This window comes from Melopsittacus undulatus, chromosome 9, assembly GCF_012275295.1.
Source record: "Melopsittacus undulatus isolate bMelUnd1 chromosome 9, bMelUnd1.mat.Z, whole genome shotgun sequence".
NCBI lineage: Eukaryota > Metazoa > Chordata > Aves > Psittaciformes > Psittaculidae > Melopsittacus > Melopsittacus undulatus.
In genome coordinates, this window is record NC_047535.1 from 33,547,900 (window position 1) to 33,566,865 (window position 18,966).

The window sequence follows — 18,966 nt, forward strand, 5'->3', positions numbered from 1 at the left end:
CCAGAAAGTTTTGTTGGTACTGTATGAACTAAAGCAGAAAAAGTGAATTTCACCCTTAGTATATGTGCCTCTATTTGAATTTTAGGAGAATACCCAATTCAAAGGGCTGTCATCAGAACAATGCAAAACAGATACAAATCAGCTTTCAGTAAGACAAAATACCAGCAGCAGTTTATGCCTGGCAGCAAGGAGCTCATGTCAGGCTGTGCAGTCTGTCTGAGAAGGCTGAGAATATGAACCCTCTGACCACTGTGTACTCATACCCAAATACTGAGCTTACCAGTGGGAGGCTCAGGAAACATGCTGCTGTCTATCTAATTGATTGACACCGTAAACAAGCCTCGTTAGGGCCAGCCCTGTCCATTCCCAGGGCAGTTACACTGTACATGAGAGAGAAACTGCGGAGGTGACCCTTGCAGTAATTTCAGAGGACCAGTTCCCACCTCCTGGTTCTCCCAGCTCCACTGTAGAGATCAGACCCAGGGTCTACAACAGGTTGGGGACAGTCCAGGCTAACTTTCCAGACAGAGCCTTTGACACCCTCTAGTGAATCAGGCATAACCTTTTGCATCAGTTATGAAAGAACATGTATGGAGACATCTCTCCTGCACAGCTAAGGACAGAGCAGACAAAACCCTGGGAGAAAGTGTGTCATTAACATTCCAAGCAATGTAGAATTTTCACTTTGAAGTCAATCTTGGTATTTAGGGAAAGACTTTTGCTTCTCCTATGCCATGTTCTGTTGGCTTTAAAAGCTCAGTGTGGAGATGAACACAGTTTACAGGTTTAAGGAAGCAGAGAGTCTTGCAGGATGACTTTGGAGGAAGAGATGCCGAGTTCGGAGGGTCACATCAGACCAGAAGATCATGCCTTTCCATCTGCTCGTGGCAAAGTGAAGTTCCAGTTATCATGAAAGCAATTTTCCAATTATTAACATATACCAGGGTATTATTTCTTTTTTCTTTTTTCTAACATATGCAGCATTATTGCATGTAATAGAATTTTGGTCCTCAAAGTGTTATTCATACAGTTCTATTTCAGCTGTGAGAATAAGAAAAGCAGGAGAAAAAGCAAGAAAAGGAAACTTTGCGGCAGTTCTTTGTAGTTGTCAAAATTATTCTATAAAAGTTACCTGTATTTCACAATGGAATTACTTTATTTGAGATTTATGGAGCTAAGCTCTTTGACAGTGTTTGCTGAAATCTGTGGAGTTGTGCCAACAAAGAATTTGGCCCTTGAATCATCTGGAATTTATTGCATCTGACACACTGCTTCCAGGGAAAGGAACAGATTTCTCTAACCTAATAATCGAGTATCTTTAAGAGTCATATGAGGTCTTCACATTTTTGGGGTCTTTGACTTCAGACAAACTGGTGGAGCTGCCACAATAATAGTTATACGTGGCTGTGAAGAAGAGAGTACACAGAGAAGTCTGAGAAAGCATGTTCCATGCCTGAGCTCTAACTCAATGAGAACTTCTGATACTTAATGATACCCAGAAAAAAAAACTGAGTTTGTTCATAAAAACAAAAAAACAGACAAGTACTTTCTTTGTTTTCATTGCCAAATGTTATTTGATGCCTACAGAAAGTGTACCACTGAAACCAGTGAGATCCAGCTTTATTTTAAAAGGTTAGGAGAAAACACAATGTTCCACCTTGTTTCTACTTCACCAGTACCGTAACAGTCACTCACTAAGTGCAGTTCAGATGCTGGAAAGAAGCTTTTCAGGTTTCAGTCCATATTGCTTATCTGTACCTACATATTAATCAGTTACTGCAATAATGGTGACAGTGTGAATGAAGATGTTTTTTGAAGTTAAGGGGTTGGATGCCCTATCATGCATCATTCTTTTGAAACCAAGGCTTCGGTAAAACTAAAATCCTGAATTTTCAAGTACACTCCAACACAGAGTTTAGCTAGAACACTGAGCTAATACAGCTCATGCAAATTTTCTTCTCCTCCTCTCTCATTTTTTTCAGAACATATTAATATTGTTGAAGAGATTCTACTTTCATTTTATAGATGTGTCTAAATTCTCACTGTTTTATAACACGTTCATGTGCAAAAGCTTTATTCAAGGGAATTGCTTACAACAAAGTGGTTGTTATCTATAATCTGTCTGCCAGTCATTTCAAGAAAAGTGAAGCCATATAAACCTATTTCTTTCCTCTTCAGGGAGCTACTGCTTCCCTTAATAAGAGTTGAAAATTTGTTTCTCAATGTAAGGGGTTAAAAGAGATTACATAAACAGTTTTTCTGTCTGTGAAGATATCTTCTCTGAAGCTGTAACGTAAACAGCATTGTGAGGGAAACTAGCACTAACATTGATATAGATTAAGGATCTCAATGTATAAAGTAAACAGATGAGCAGCAATTTTGCTGTTGCTGCAGTTTCCTGTAAGGAGTGATTTTCAGGTTTAAAGAACTGCGGACATATTTTTAACAATCTTAGTAATGAAGTCTGCACTTTTTCAGCTGAAATCATATCTATTGACTATAGGCTTTACAAAGTAGCACGTGACTAATTTAGCAGGTTGCCTCTGACATCTGCTCGCTCTCAGAGGCACACTGTGCTCATTGCATTGACACTGCAAAAGTAATAGGCTACACACAGGTAAGTGTTCTGAAATCATCACCACATTAGAGATAATTTTGTTTATTATGGAACATTTTGGCCAATTTTAAATAATTTCACAAATGGTACAAAACTCATTCAAGATCTACTATTATTTTAATAAAAAATATTTTTTTTGTCTCTACAGCAAGAACTGTAATTACTATTCCACCTTCTAATATGGATGTAACAGTTGGAGAAAGCATAGTTCTTCCGTGCCAGGTGTCTCATGACCCCTCTGTCAAAGTGGTGTTCATATGGTCATTCAATGGCAGTAGAATTGATTTTAATAGAGGAATACATCATTTTGAAAGAATTGGAAAAGTAAGTTTCTTAAACTCCATAGTGCTTAATGAAACTATTTGCCACAGTCTTTAGATGACACAAATATTTATCATAATTCTTCCATCACTATTTATATTCATGGTGAATCACTGTTTCTTTACAAAGGCTGCAGCTATTTATTTTTCTTTCTTAAATTTCATAAAGGCACTTGAGTTATTTGTGAAGCCATAATAAAAATGTCCACATGAAAGAAACTGATGATAGCTATGAATATTTTAATTTAAAAGCTGATTTTTTTTATAAATATGGAGCAATTTATAAAAATGTCCAGCGTGGAAACCATGTTGTGAGTGATTAGTTTACTTTTCTTGTATTTCCAGGAATCTGTTGGGGATTTGATGATAAGAAATATTCAGCTACATCATTCTGGGAAATATGTGTGCATGGTACAAACAACTTTAGACAGTCAATCTGCAACAGTAGATATAATTGTAAGAGGTACGTCTGTTAAATGTAAACACATATATCTTCTGGAGGAATTAGAAATTCTTATCATCAGCTGTTGTTTAAATGATTCCTTGGGTATCAATTCAACATTTCAAAAGTGAAATGCTATATATCTTGTACTCTTGGCTCCAGAATTGAACTGAGACTTTGGTCAACATGATCCTAGTGTGCAGCTAATCCAGGGAGATCTGTGCAATTCTCCCTGGGCATCTTCCTAAGGTAAACTTTTCTGGTCACACAGGTCAACATGGCAGGGCATAGGAAAGTCCTCTACTTTCAGCAGACTGCTGCCTGCTGCTCCTTACTGGTCATGTCTGGGTCACTGTGCAGGCTCAAAAAAAAAAAAGAAAACAAAAATCAAGAGATCTGCTTCCTTTCCACTATTTGGAAGTAATATGAAAAATTTTCTATGGTCAACTAACTAATCTTTTCACTGCCAGCAGCAAGAGAAATGCTGTGATGGAGGTAGATCCCCTGAATCCTAGCAGAACTCAGAAATCTTTGTAAACCTCAGTTTTGCTTAGATGCAATAGGAATTCTGGAAACATTGGATGGCTCAACAAAAGACACATTGGGTAACTTTCTTTGTCATACAAAAAAAGAAATCATTCCCTTGTTTGTAGTTCTCATATTAGTAACCTGAGGACATTAATTTTCCTGACTCAAAACCCCTCATTAATATGAAAAATGTAAAACAGGCATGAAGCCATCATTTAGAGATTGTGCTGCTGTTATGAAACTGCAGTTTTATTAATAATTTCACTGACTTGAGAAAGTAAGAATTGCCCAACACATTCCAACTGCAAATCTCCTCTTCATCTTAAAATGCTAATCATATTAGGCCCCCCAGGTCCACCAGAAGATGTTAAAGTTGAACATATTTCTAGCACTACTGCTGTGTTATCCTGGAAGTCTGGAATAGATAATAGTCCAGTCCAGATCTACAGTGTTCAAACAAGGACTCCTTTCTCAGTTGGAGGGCAGGTAGTTTCAACAGGTGAGCAATTTGAGAGTTGTTTTCTTTTTTATATATATAACATTAATTTGCATATACCATTAATTATTTCAAAAATACATTGTCACTGACATATTTATTTTGCCTTTAGTTCCTGAAGTCATTAGTGGTAGGACTCACAAGGCAACAGTGGTTGAATTAAGCCCTTGGATTGAACATAATATTTGTGTGGTTGCCAGCAACAGTGTTGGAACTGGGGAGCCAAGCAGACCATCAGCCCCACAGAAAACTAAAGCAGCAGGTAAGTCCTCAGCTTCTGTAATTTTTTTTCCATGAAGACACGTTGGCTCCTCCACGGTATGAGAATTTCACTGCAGCAGAGCCCCTCAACCTACAGGGTTACTTACATATCTGTCTGGCATTTTAGTCTGTGACTGATATGGCTTCATGACAGCATACCTGCATTACCAATGAAAAAGATGCTTGGAAATGATTGAGGTACCACATGCTTTGCTCTCTGGTTTGAAGATCTTTTGGGCTATGAATAAAGGCTGAGCTGGCCTTTGCTTCCTCCCTTCATTATGTCCCAAAATATATCTAATCCACATGCCTGAATACAACATTTCATTGCTTTTATACCCTGATCAGGCACTTGCATAAGAAATTATAAAGCCAGCTTTCTGGTATATCCTAGCACAAGCACATAAACCCTTTGCTGCAGAGGATGTTTGATACCTGAGCATGAGTAGGGACAGGATATTGGTTTTAACTGGAAGAAAAAAATGATAGCATCCAAAGCCTAATGAAACTAATAGTTTCCACTGATTCCAGGGCAGGATCCTTACTATCTGTCTGTCTAACCTTTATACATCTATCTCTGGGACTCGGAACCTCATAGGAAGAAGGCTCATTCTTAGATGACCGACACTGTCAGTCCTTTGATCCACTCAATTTGGTACAATTTATTTGAAGTCTAAACCTTTGGTTTGTTTTATGTTTCTCCCAGCCCTCTGCTTATCAACTCTCTCTTACCTATAAAATCAGTACTTATGGGATGGAAAACAGTAAAATGGAAGCAGCTTTTACAATCCACTTTCTCTTCTCTGTTTATCTCAATTGCCAAGCTCTGAAGTTTGGCAAGCTGCATTTCAAGACAGAACTCAAAATACAGTATTGCACATTATACAGTAGAAACACATATATCCTTAGAAAGGGGGATCCATTTGTTTATCAGAATACCTACAATATTTGTCCCAAGGCAGAATTACTTCAAAATGTATTAAATCAGTTGATTTAAATTTAACAAGTTCTCTTTCCTGTTGTTGAAGCAAAACTTTATACTTAGTACTGATGCCAGAAAAAAACTATTTGATTATTGGAACACCAACCTTTAGATTTTTGTCAGTTTTCCATGTGCAGAGAGGCACCAAATGAATCTTATCAGCAGTCAGAACTGCCTGGCCTGTGTGGTAGTAAAGCAGATTGCAGGCTGCTCTCAAGTAAAGAGCTTGAGAGCCTCTAGTATGGAAAGATGCACTGATCTTGCCTGGGATTGGGTGTCTGTGGGATGTATGTCTGAGTGGTACATGATCCCTTCCTCCAGCAGGAAAACACTAGGAAACATTCACATGCAAGCAAGGCTAAAGAAAAGCTGCAGAGAAGAAGAGTACAGATTTTCTAAATTTCCCACCCGAGTATCACACATACATGTTCTCCATTTCATGACTGATCATGAAGTCAAAATTACTCTTGAGAAGGTCTTTCTTGCTGTTGCTACAATTGGGCTTTGTAAAGTGATGTTCAAACCCACTTATATAGTCAGTAAAAGCTTTTATCTTTCAAGGTGGGGGTGGTTTGGTTTTGGGTTTTTTTATTATTATTAGAGGGCTTCACAAAGCTGGAGCTAGAAAGAGAAGGAAGCAATAAAATTAGTATTATTTATCATAGCAATAGCACAAGTGTAGCACTGTCTGAAGCTTAACAGAAGGAATAGAAAGATTCCAGCTTTTAGTTGCTTAACCCCTTCACTGCTCTAAATCATTCTGCCTCAAAACATTGTTCTGCAGTGGCAGAAGTAACGATTTACCTTTTCTTTGGTTGTTGTTTTAATCAGACTAGGGATCTGAAAGCAGTGTGATATGATAGTGTGGACAGAAAAAGTCTGGCCATGAGAGGGTGAATTTGAACTTTGCTGTTATAATAGCTATTTTGCCAGCTGCAATCTGAGCATTAGTAGATTTGTGGATGCAAATGAGCCACTGTTCATTTCATTAAAATGGAGCTGAGAATTAATTGAGCCTCTGCTAGTGCACTCAGCTGTAAACTTTCATCTGTTTCTCAACTATGACCCAGTTGAGGCTCTGCTGAGCAGTAGTACAATTTTTTTCCCAATGCAAATGTAGTAAGTACGAAACACATTTAACACATGAACTAATTGAGCATCAACTGGCTCGTGAAGAAGTGAAACACTAGATTGAAGGTCTGTTTTAGCATTTTTTTTCCTTTAACATGATTCTTTTCCGTCTTAGATTATTTACCTCTGATGTGTGTAAGAAACTAATTGTGAGTGACAAAACAGAATACTTATGCAGAACTCTAAAAATAGCTTAGTCCACTTGCACTTACGTTTATGACTACACAACAAAATTATTGTGAAATTTCTACATTTCTAGAGAGGGTGAAATAGGATGAAGATTTATATGTGTACCAGAATCTAGCAGTGATAGTGAGCATGAACTGAAAGGGCTATTGCCTTTATTGTCACTCCTGCAGCTGGCCTAACGCTGGGTGGATGAATGGGGAAGGACAGGCAGACATCGTAAAACTTGTGAAATCTTTGAACAAGCTTGAGATGAAACCATCCTACCAATTTCTACCCTGCCTTCAGCCCTGTCTCAACATCCAGTTTCAGACAGCGAGAGCAAATCAATCTTGAAATTTCTAAAAATAGTACCAAGGATTTGGAGATGGAAAAGAGTATAAATGCCCTCTTATTGGTGGTTCCTGCTCAGTCAGTTCCAGAGTTGCCCTCTTGTTTATACTTCCTCAGCAGCTGAAAAGGAACATGATATTATTCTTTCAAGCAGTTCCATAGTGAACTTTACCATTAGAACAAGGTTGGTCTGCCTAAATTCCATCCATTATATCACACTTTAGTTCCCCAAATTTGTCAATATTTATAGGCTAATGGGGTGGGTACTTTTATGGAAATATAAAGCAACAGGAAAAAAATGCTGATATTTTCTTTGCCTTGCCACCAAGAGTCATTTGAGTGACAAGACCCCTTCAGTCTGGGACACTAGTATATTGCCTGACCTCACCTGGGACAATACTGGGGAATTCAAGCTCTAATTAATGAACTTCTGGACACTTACAGTCTTGGAGAAGGAGAAAAGCAAATTGCAAGTTTTGAATTTCCTAAGAAAAGCATACAGCCAATTACAAAAAAATTAATATATTGTTCCAACAACATGTTTACTGAACAAATGCATAATTAGTAAATCAGTAGTGTTGCAGCTACAGTCTGAATAGAACATCATTTTGCCAATTAGTTGATGAGGCATAATAATGTCAGATACTTGATGCTAGTAGCTTCTTTAATTAATTTTTTGAACCAGGGTACTCATGTATCACATACATCTGTGGCTTCAGCCTTATAAACTTGAAAATGTGTAAACATAATTTCAGTTCATTTAAAATGTACTGTTATACAATATAGTACCTGTTCGATGTGTTGAAAGGCAGAATGGCTGCATGTAAGCTTGGAAAAGCTCTAAGCATCCAGTTGACAAGACCCATGGCAGTAGTTGTGGGTAGTTGCAAGAACCAATGTCTTTTGTTTTCCAGTTCCTGCTGTGGCACCAACAAATATCAGTGGAGGAGGAGGAAGCCATTCTGAGCTTGTGATCACATGGGAGGTAACTGTTAGCAAAATTAACCTAAGCCATCTAATGGGGAAGGGTCCATGGGTGAAATCACAGCCCTCTGAAATCCAGAGGTTTTGGGTCATTGGCTTGAACTGAGCCTGGATTTCATCCTGCATCTGGAGAGAAAACAGCCTGTAAGATATACAGCAAGTTTTCTGTGTTATAGTGAACAATTTATAAAAATAAACAGTTTAAGAAGCATGTTATAAAGATGTTTAGAAGTCTATATAAACCTCTTATCTTCATTGTACAGGAGGTGCTTAACACACTAATCTGCTTGGCCATTTTCTGCATTAACATTTTTCATACTTTTGTTTACATGTTTTTCATTCTGGAATGCTGTGCTGACAAAACATATCCTATTATGCGTTAAAGGAGATGAGCCCTTTAATTCTCCAGCACTCCAGTGAGAGGAGAGAATATACATTTTTAGAACAGTTAATACTATATTATAAGTTGCAATGGATGAGCACAGGTCAGTTCAGAGAGCAGAAAGCAAGCATTGTGGGAAGGAGCTCCCCTTCACCAGCCTCCCTGAAGGCATCCTGATGAAGGCAGGCAGCCTCTTGCAAAGCCCATGCAGGGATGGGGCAAGCACTTAATCAGAACTTGAGACCCTATGGAAAGACTCCCCTAAACACATCTCCTCGCCTCTGTTTTTTTATTACCCCTGAAAAGTATACATGAAGTTAATGTGACTCACCTAATTAAATCCCTCCCCTGATGGTCTGAGGGTATATAACTAAAGTAGGAGATACTCCATGCCATTAGCAGCACTCAAACTGGAGGGCAGGGGCCAGGGAGCCTGGCCACATATCTCACTATCAGATCTGTCTCAGAGGATGAACAAGATGCCCTCTCTTCAATTCCTAATTTGGGACAGGGCTTCCTTTGTAAGTCATAAAAAACATTTCTTCATGAAAAAAAAAGAAAAGAAAAAAGACTTCTAGCTCAGCTTAAGCAAGAAAAGCAGTTTCTCTCCCTCAAATTCATTGTTTTTCCAAAGAAACAACCAAGCTTATGGATTGAAGGAAAGGAAAATGAATTAAATGAAACTAAAAGTGATGTTATTCATCAGCTGAGTGAGTTACTTGTGTTCTCCTGTATGCTAAAAACCTGTGACATTTAACTAGCCTTTTGGGGGAGGAAGGGAAGTACGAGGAAAAATCAGAGAGAATAAAAAAAATCCCCATTAGATAAATACTATTGCAAATGGTTCCCACTCTCCATGCTCCAGAATGAAACTTCACTTTTACTGACCTGTTGTACTCTATAGTATCTTTCACTCTTTTGTTTCATTTTCTCCTTTACTGATCTACTGTTTGGGAGCAGAAGAACATGAAAATTGAAAACAACCTGAGACATTTCAATCAAATTATCCTGTTGGACTCCATAGTGTGTCATGAAAAATAGACAGAAGAAATACTAATTATGCCAAGCTAACAACACTGAACACAGCTCTCTATCTTTCTGTGATGAACTCACTAAACATCTTGATTAAATCTGAGGTCACAGAAGCCTGAAAAACAAATTAAATGATCTAGAAAGTAGCCTGAACTCTTATAAATCCCCAGTGAACTATCATACCTCACGTTTAACTCTCTCAGGACTGGAAAAGAGATAGAAGAGGGTATATTGGGGAATTAATGTTTGCAAAACAGCTAAAGAAAGACACTTATGTTATTTATGCCAGGCCAGGCTTATTATTAGAAGGAATTTCTGAGGAAAATAATGAAATAAGTGCCCTGAAATATTCTGGTGTACTTCCTGACTTTTTTTTTCTCCCATCATCTCACACCATCAGTGCTCCTCGCTCCCAGGAATAACAGCAGGAGAGGAGATTGGAGCAAGGAGGGATCACAAGGTCTGCGCTTCTGCCCCTGTGTTTTTCTCCCTCTTTCTGCACTGTTTGCCGTATCTGATTTTCCATGAACCTCACTCTGATGCAAGGATCTGAAATAAATGAAGTTTTCTTAATAAATGCTTCCTTCCTCCATGTACTACTGATCTTTTCTTGTTTCATAAATGTTCCCTTGCTTTGAGAAGCCAATAGAGAAGTATTTTTATCCCATGAAAACAAAATTTCATGCTGGATACAGTATTGATGTAATTGCCTGTTCAGTATGAGTCATTAATACATATCTTGACATAAGATTTTATTAATAGAAACATTAATTTTGCCATGTTGACTTGAAATAACAGTTCCATTCTAAACAAACCTCATGCACTTGAGACTAAAAAAAAATATGTAAGTACTGCACTCATATGCAGGCAGTTCTACAGCTGACCACACTTGTGTGTATCTATTTGCTCCCTTGCCAACTCTTATTTTTTCTTTAAGAATCATTTATTTAAAATTACCATTCCTACACCCCTTGGGGAAAAAAAGTCGGCTACAACCTGTACTGATTAAAATGCTTTTAATTTTGAAAACTTCATGCCTGAAAGAGAATAACTTTAATGGAGCTGATCAGCTTTTTTGTTTCTAAATTGATTGCCTCAATAGATTTATTATTTTGATTTTTATTTCAATATTACATTGACTGATGGAGCAAACATTATTATCTTCTCTAAGGCACAGTCAACTAAATCAATACTGCTAAAATACAGTTAGAGAATGAAGATTCAATTAAAACAGTGTATACTTGCAAATGCTCATTGACTGACTGCCTTGTCACTACAGCCAGTTCCAGAAGAGCTACAAAATGGGGAAGGTTCTGGCTACATCGTTATGTTTCGTCCTCTTGGCTCAGCAACCTGGACAAAAGCAGTGGTGGCTTCAGTGGAAGCAAGCAAATATGTTTATAGGAATTAAAGTATTAAACCCTCCTTTTGAAGTGAAAGTTGGCATCTACACCAATGAAGGAGAAGGGACTCTGAGCTCCATTTCCATCGTCTACTCAGGAAAAGATGGTAATGCTTGTTACTTTTATTAGTGATGGTTATGTATCATAGAATCATAGAATCATAGGTTAGGGTTGGAAAGGACCTCAAGATCATCTAGTTCCAATCCCCCTGCCATGGGCAGGGACACCTCACCCTAAACCATATCACTCAAGGCTTCATCCAACCTGGTTTTGAACACTGCCAGGGATGGAGCATTCACAGCCTCCCTGAGCAACCCATTCCAGTACCTCACCACCCTAACAGTAAAGAATTTCTTCCTTATATCCAGGTCCCAGGTGTGATCAGACAGATCTTCACAGGAATATTAAGCAGGCTGCTCAAGGCACATGACAGAAGATGGAAAATGGAAGTAAACAATAAAGCAAGGCACAGGTTTTCAGAATTGCTTTATGTATACACCATATTTCAACATTCTTGTCCTCAGGAAGCTCCCACTGAGTAAGCTGGGAAAATCAGGAGACATCCAAAGTCTAGCCTTCAGAGGGTCTAAGTTTTCAGACTTCTCAGTGTAGCTGAGTAGTCTGAAAATATTTCCCAGCTTATGGGTAATGACCAATTTCAAAAACAGGTTTTGCTGATGTTCCACAATAAATGAGTGGTAAAGCTAGCAGCTCACACCAGGCTTCCTGAGCCTCTGGGAGCTGCTTCCCCCCAGAATCTCTTCCTTTTTTCTTGAATCTCCTACAGTTCCTGACATAACACAAATGTTCCACCAGCTGTGTTTTCTCTCATCACCCAGAGCCACAGATAGCACCAGTGGGGGCTTTTGCACTGGGTATTTCAGGAGCAGAGGTGGAGATCTCCTGGCAGCCCATTGCATGGAACAGGCACACAAGCAGGGTGCTGGGCTATGAGGTGTGCCAGTGCTGGTGCCTGACACCTTACAGACATCCCTTTCATGGCCATATTGGTATTCTGGTACTTCATCCCTTGCTTTCAAGTCAACAGACAGTGGAGCTCTTCACATGACTCTTATTAGCAACATTGCACCTTAGATGTTCACAAACATTTACAGACCAGGACTGCAGCTCTGGACTTTTTGTGATGTATAGTAAAACCTCAAGATCAATCATGTGTGATGGCTACTAAAAAAGGACACTTGCTTGATTCCAGAGGTGCCTCCAGCAGACAAAGAAGGGAGCATGGTTTTGTATTAATAACAGGGGTACTTCAAAGTAACCTCAGATATAATTCCTGTGTGTTTTAGTTACACAGTAGGGTTTTTTGTAGATAAGATAAATCAATACTAAACCAAGTCAGAAATACTTTAAATTCTGTCCTATAATTATAAATGTATAAGTGAAGGTAATAGGAGTCATGTACTATACACAAACATTGTTAAATCAATTACTCAGAGGTAAAAAAACCCACCAGGTATAAAGAGCAGTCCCTAAATCAAAACCAGAGGCAGGACACAAAATAATTAAAGGATCTCTTAGATGACTGAGATTAATGTTTCTTTGTATCTTTTAAAGTTTTCTTCAAATGCATTCAAACCATAAAACCAAATGAGCTTTTAAAATATCTCACCTTATCAAAGGTTTCTTTTTAGACATCTATAAAGTTAAGGATTTCATTTATTTCCTTAATTGGTATTCAGTCTCTGAAATTTTATTTCTTCTCTATAAATATTCACACTTGGTTTTACTTCCTGCTAGATTTGAATACAAAAAAAAAAAAAAAAAAAAAAACAACTGAATTCCTTGAAATCTTCATTGTCAGCATGTCTGCTTCCCAGCCAAACCTGTAACTGATGGAAAGCAATGAGCTGCCTGTTCTTTGTTCTTGCCTTTCAGGTTTTATATTGGACTGATGATCCCAAGGAAAGCACAGCTGGTAAAGTCAGAGTCAGGGGGAATGTAACAGCCAAAAATATCACAGGACTAAAAGCTAACACAGTCTATTTTGCAACAGTTCAAGCTTATAACACTGCAGGGACTGAGCCCTCTAGCACCCAGGTAAATGTCACCATTAAAAAGTCACGTGAGTATTCAATTTAGTACAATAAATGTTGCCAAATCCCAAATGTGATAGTGACATTTCAGCTTACTGTGACCCATCTCTGCTAAATGTTGCAATATCAAAGAAAATTGTATCCCAAATCTCTTCATAAAATTAAGCAACGGAATCTGTGACTAAGAAACTTCTCTAAGTCTTACCTGATAATATTTTTGTGGTAACTGTCAAGTTTACTCAGACTCTGGTATTTAAGACATTAATAAGTATTTAGCTTCAGGTCTGTTTCAATGGAAGCTAAAATTGTCATCAACTTAAAGCAGGTTATTTCATTTACCTTATTCTATTTATATGCTAAAATAATTCAGTACACCTACAAAATTAGATAACACCAGTGTCTGTGTTCATGCAATGTAGCAACCATTAGGAAGAATTTCCTTTCGCACTGCAACAGCATACCACTAGATTTCAGGAAATTTCAAAAGATATGTAAAGTCAATAAAAGAAAGATGTTCCATGGGTGAAACAACAGGTTTGGCTATTGGGAGTATGGGTTTGTTTCTTTAAAGAAAACTGTTGAATGGTCCAAATAAAGTGGGGTTTTTTTTGAGACCTTTAAACTGTGAAATACAAAGGGGGGTATTCATATATATAAGGGGTATATATATGTATGGATACATTCATATAAATACTATTTAGTCTGGAATTGTAGAAGCAAAGAAATATGATATTCTGTTTGTGAGAAGCACCTTCATGAAACCAGTACTTTCAAGTGGCCATCCTCCAAGGTAACAAGGAATCACTGAGCTCCATCCTGCAGGATTGTACCTATGAAGTAAATGTTCACTAAGAGCAAAATAATCATAAAGCAGTAAATCTGGGTGATCTGCTATGTACCAGAGTCCCTCAAACTCATTGCTGTTTAAGCACTCCATTGTTTTTATACTTTCCTTGGACTATGTTTTCCCAGTAAATAGTTGATCAGAGCTTTTGCAGAAAAGGCACAAAGGGGAAATATTTCTACTGCTTTCACCAATTTTCCTCTTGTCTATGTGCTGTTCCATGCTATTTCTCAAAGTGCAAGACAGAAACCAACTTATAAAATGAGCTTCCAACTAAAGTTACTATTTAGTGTAAATAACATAAACCAAAATAAAGCCAGAGAAGGTATTTCTTAAGGATTCAAAGAGGACTTTTCTCACAGGCAATTTCTTAATGGAAAATGGACTAATCTCTGTAAATTATTCTCGAAATTCCTATGTGCATATGTATGAAAGACAAGTTAAAGACATGGCAGTCAAGAGACAAGATGTATAAGGAATAAATTTGGTTTTGTTTTACATCGACTTCATCTTCTGTCAAATCCAGGATTGTGCTAATGGGTCACTTAAAAATTAAAGTCAAAACAACCCTTTTAATATTTAAAAACATATATTAATTTTTTAAGCTAGCCTCTGAAAAATGCAAGCACTTTCAATACGAATAGAGACAATATGTCAAGAGAATATAAACAATGTGCATCTACAGCTGGAGCTTTAGCTTCAGTGCAGTAGCACTGTCTTCCTACTCATCGTCCAGGATTCCTACAGTGTTCTGTGAATGCCATTATTGTAGAGACTAAGCAAAAGTAAAATGGTCCTACTGCCAAAAAGGTGCAATTCTGATTGAAACATACTTATCTGGGATCAACTTAAGATCTAAGTTCATATCCTCATTTAAGTTTAAACTACTCAGGAAAGGGGAAATTATGTCCTCCTTCCATGAAAGTATTGCTTCATCAGGAGCTGCTGTGAAGCTCAGTTCCTGCTTCTTTACTTAGATGACGGATTTCAGCAATTGCTTTGTTTTTTCTTTTTACTTAAAGATATATTTATCAACAGATATAGATATTAGAAATACTTTGCAAGAATAAACCTCAATTCAGTGCATCAACAAAGATAAGTGTTACCTAAAACACAAGAATAACATCATTAACTTTACAAACTGAAGCATATATATATTCTTGACAATGTTCATTACAATAAATTAGTTGAGGAAATGATCTCCTAATGTTAGATCTGAAGAACACTTTGCAGTCGTGTTGCTTGCAGATATTGCTATGGATTTAGGGAAGTGCTACATTACCTTCTATTCTGGTCCCTGGCTGCATAGCAAAACCAATTAATTTGTCTTGAAACTCATCTAATGGTAGTTTTTCAGTCCAAAGACTATGAATTGAGATGGTTTTAATTGCTATACTAAAAAGCTTTGAATAGGGCAGCAATCACCCCTTTTTGAGTGCTTCCAAGACTTTTCAGGATACACAGTCAATTTGACATCCATTGCCTGTTGTGAGGTTTTTTTGTTACCAAATTCCTTATACAAAATATTTGCTGAAAGCAACAAAGAGGTTTCAAACAACATTTAAGTTAATTTGCAGTTTAATTAACTTAAATATAAATATCCTCAAAACCAACCTCTTTTCAGCAGTGACAGTATGGCACATGGAAGGACATCTGCTTATATTCACGTGGGTAATCCACTAACACTTCTTTTCCCTACTGGTGGGATGGATTAAACTTCTCCACAGTCAAGAAGCAGACAGATATGAAACAACAGGCACCATCAATTTATTCTATCTCCATGGGGAATTAAAGAAATTGTGGAGTGTTACCAAATCAACAGTATCTTCCAAGTTACATTTGTCATCAATTTATAGGAACTGTAGGGAGAAAACAAGGATCCTGGAAGTTAAATATTTTAAAGTAAAACCTGGGATACTTACAATGTGTTCCTCCAAGTCTCTCTTTTTTCTAAATTCTGTTCAAGTCCTTATTTCTTCTAACATCCCCAGTGCTGTCCTCTCAGGCAGGGTCTAGGAGGATGCATGATGGAGAAGGAGATAATGTGTTGTTCTAAATCTGAGATAGAGTTCAAAGACACAGTTTCAGCTTTACATGTTCACACAGGATTCGCTTTCAGTCACTTGTAGGCAAATTTTCAAAGTCCTGGCACTTAGGCATAAAAAGCCTTTGAAAAGCTACTCTCAGCCTATTGTGCTGAGAATTTATAAAATCTACAGTGTTTCATGATGGATCACATGGAGACTTTAATGTGTAGCTCTTTGTAACCTGTCCTCATGGCTGATGAAAATCTTACCTTTTGTATTTTGCTCTTAGTTTTACCTTTTTTTTGAAATTCATACAGCAAAACATTCTCTAATACATTAAAATACAGATAGGAAGACAGTACTTAAAATCTATCAAATATAACTTGAGCTGTCAGACACTGTCAGGATTTCCCTAATTTTCAAAATGAACTCTCACAGTAAGTGGTTCTGTGCTATGAATAGAGCTTTATTCTGACTAATGTGGGAGCAATGATGGACTGGAAACAATTTTTTACTCTTAGATTTGAATCACCCATGCGTTTGCTGCTTCTGTGTCAGCAGCTCATTCAATTACATGATGCAAATTAATATTCAGTTGTATCTTCTGATTATCATCATCCTTTTTTAAAGCACCAAGTCAACCTCCAGCAAACATCGCCTGGAAACTGACAAATTCCAAAATCTGTTTGAACTGGGAACGTGTAAAAACAATGGAGAACGAATCAGAGGTGCTAGGCTACAAAGTAAGTAATTATTTCTTTATCTCATTCATCAGACATGGTTTCTGTAATAGAGGTACAAGCAGTCACTTGTTGAAAGGTGACTGTATATTACCTAGAAAACTGACTTTCATGGATATATTGTAAAGGTTTGCTGAAATTTATAAAACTGGAAGAATGGCTGTGTTTGTTCAGAGTAAGACCTATTTATTCTGACACAGAATGTTTCTGTTTCTGACACTAGATCTCTCTTGTCCCAAAACTACATCTCTCTTGTACCTTTTTCCCTTATAATCTTACTTATCTAAGATAAGAACAGGCACAGGACACATTTAAAAGTCCCCACTCTCTGGAAATTCACAAATGTACCTTTAAAAATGAGAAGGAAGATATGTAAAGTTCAACATGAATGAAGTAAAAGCACTCCCACAAATCTATATTTAAATGGGGGAAAAAAATAGTTAAAAGTTTGTTTGCAATGGCTCTGACCCCAAAAGACTCGTGCCAAGACTTTTTTACTCCTGAAGGACTATACAAATGGAAGTGGAGAGTGCTTAGAGGAGAAAAGGTCCTCAAGATCAAAATCCTCATGTTGCTAGGGATTTTAGTGTCTACACAGAGTTATTTATATCTAGGGTGGAAAAGGACACAAAGCCTTCCAGCTTGCAATCTTTCTTGCATATTCTTTTGCACTCTAGTGAATGTGTTTGAGTAGCTCCACACACTGGGAAGAAAGTTAAAACTAGGCAATTAAGCTTTTTTCCTTTGTGTCTAATCTACCTGCTTCTAGGCTACACTTACTTAAAACATTTTGGTGTGGAAAGAGTTCTTATGTACTTGGTATGGTATTTATTGTATGATCCTTGTATCTCCTTCTGCTTTGCTCGTCAGTTGCTCTTCTTAGCATAAATATGTCAAAAGATTGCCAAAGGAAAGGAGTCAAACACTGTCATTGATGTGCTAGCAAGGAAGAAAGACTTCTTGGAGGAAAAAAGCTGTTCATAGTCTGTAGGATCCTTGTCTAGACAGCCCAAGCTGCTCTGCTGCTCTGCACCTTGGTCCAGTGATTCATTAGCAAAAAGATCTACATGCAAGCAGGCTCTGCATCCATTATGTTTAGTTGTACAAATGTGTTTCCTAGATGCTACTAGCCAAATTTCTGTCCTTTCTTGAAGCTTTTAAAAACATACTGCTATGCAACATCCCAGGTTTTCATTAACAGGTGGTAATTTTACACAAAAATCAATGTATTTCTGTTTAACTACAAATGCTCACTATAACCAGGGAAAATAAAACAAACAAACAAACAAAGCAAAACAAACAAAAAACAAACTGAAACCACTAAACCCTTAGTTCCTAAAGCGTCTGATGAGTTCTGGGTATAAAAATTCTTACAGGTTGAAGTCTTGTTTAAAGGTGCATATTTATAGAACAGTATAAATGTTTTGGATAGGGATTCATAATCTTATTCTAGCAAATAGAGGCTCTCCTGAAAGTTGGAGTAAATGCCCACTGTGGTCTCCATCAGAAAAATCTGCAGAATATATTTCTATATGCAGGAGGCTGATAGTGCTCTGAAAAGTCTGGGACATGACAGAAGATACTCTTAACTTTCCAAAAATCCATAAAAACCGCAAAATATACTAAATAACTCCTGCTTTCTAATCCCTTTTAGCTTAAATTTTGTATAAACAAAACAGACATAGCAAAACACATATACTGGAGACAAACAACACTTCAGCTGAACTTCTGGTACCATTTGAAGAAGATTACCTCATAGAAATAAGAACAGTCAGTGACAGTGGAGATGGCAGCAGCAGTGAAGAAATTAGGATTCCAAAAATATCAAGTACGTGAGAAGTTTTTTTTCTCTCCTCTGAATGTTATTGTGTAATAAGAAATCTATGTTCCTCTAAATACAATAGATTAACAGATTTTCCATTACCATAGCTGGCCTCCTTTCTTTTGCATTGTGATGCTGGGTACATCACCATTAGTTAATCTCTGGTACTCTCAGATTCATTACCAGAGAAATTTAGCACAACACCTAGATGTAACCTTAGTTTTAGAGTAGTGGCCTGTAACACTCAGGGAAGAACAGAGAAATACGCTTTCTTGATAAGGCTGCAGCTCTCATATATAATGCAGCTCTTAATCTGCTCTGGAGCTGTTGAAGATCCTGAGACAGAGAACCTCAGTCCTGCTCCATGCTGGGGTGGGTATCC

At 37.4% G+C, this 18,966-nt stretch overlaps 1 protein-coding gene across 1 annotated transcript in view; it reads left to right on the forward strand.

Annotated features, from left to right (window-relative positions):
• The window catches only part of LOC101868936 (contactin-6), an 88,768-nt gene that overhangs the window by 69,365 nt on the left and 437 nt on the right, over positions 1-18,966 (forward strand). The window contains 11 exon segments of the mRNA XM_034066202.1: positions 2,766-2,941; positions 3,283-3,400; positions 4,251-4,406; positions 4,516-4,665; positions 8,211-8,281; positions 10,974-11,116; positions 11,118-11,203; positions 11,937-12,052; positions 12,994-13,180; positions 16,653-16,769; positions 18,417-18,590. Of these exon segments, the coding sequence (XP_033922093.1) occupies positions 2,766-2,941; positions 3,283-3,400; positions 4,251-4,406; positions 4,516-4,665; positions 8,211-8,281; positions 10,974-11,116; positions 11,118-11,203; positions 11,937-12,052; positions 12,994-13,180; positions 16,653-16,769; positions 18,417-18,590 (1,494 nt within the window).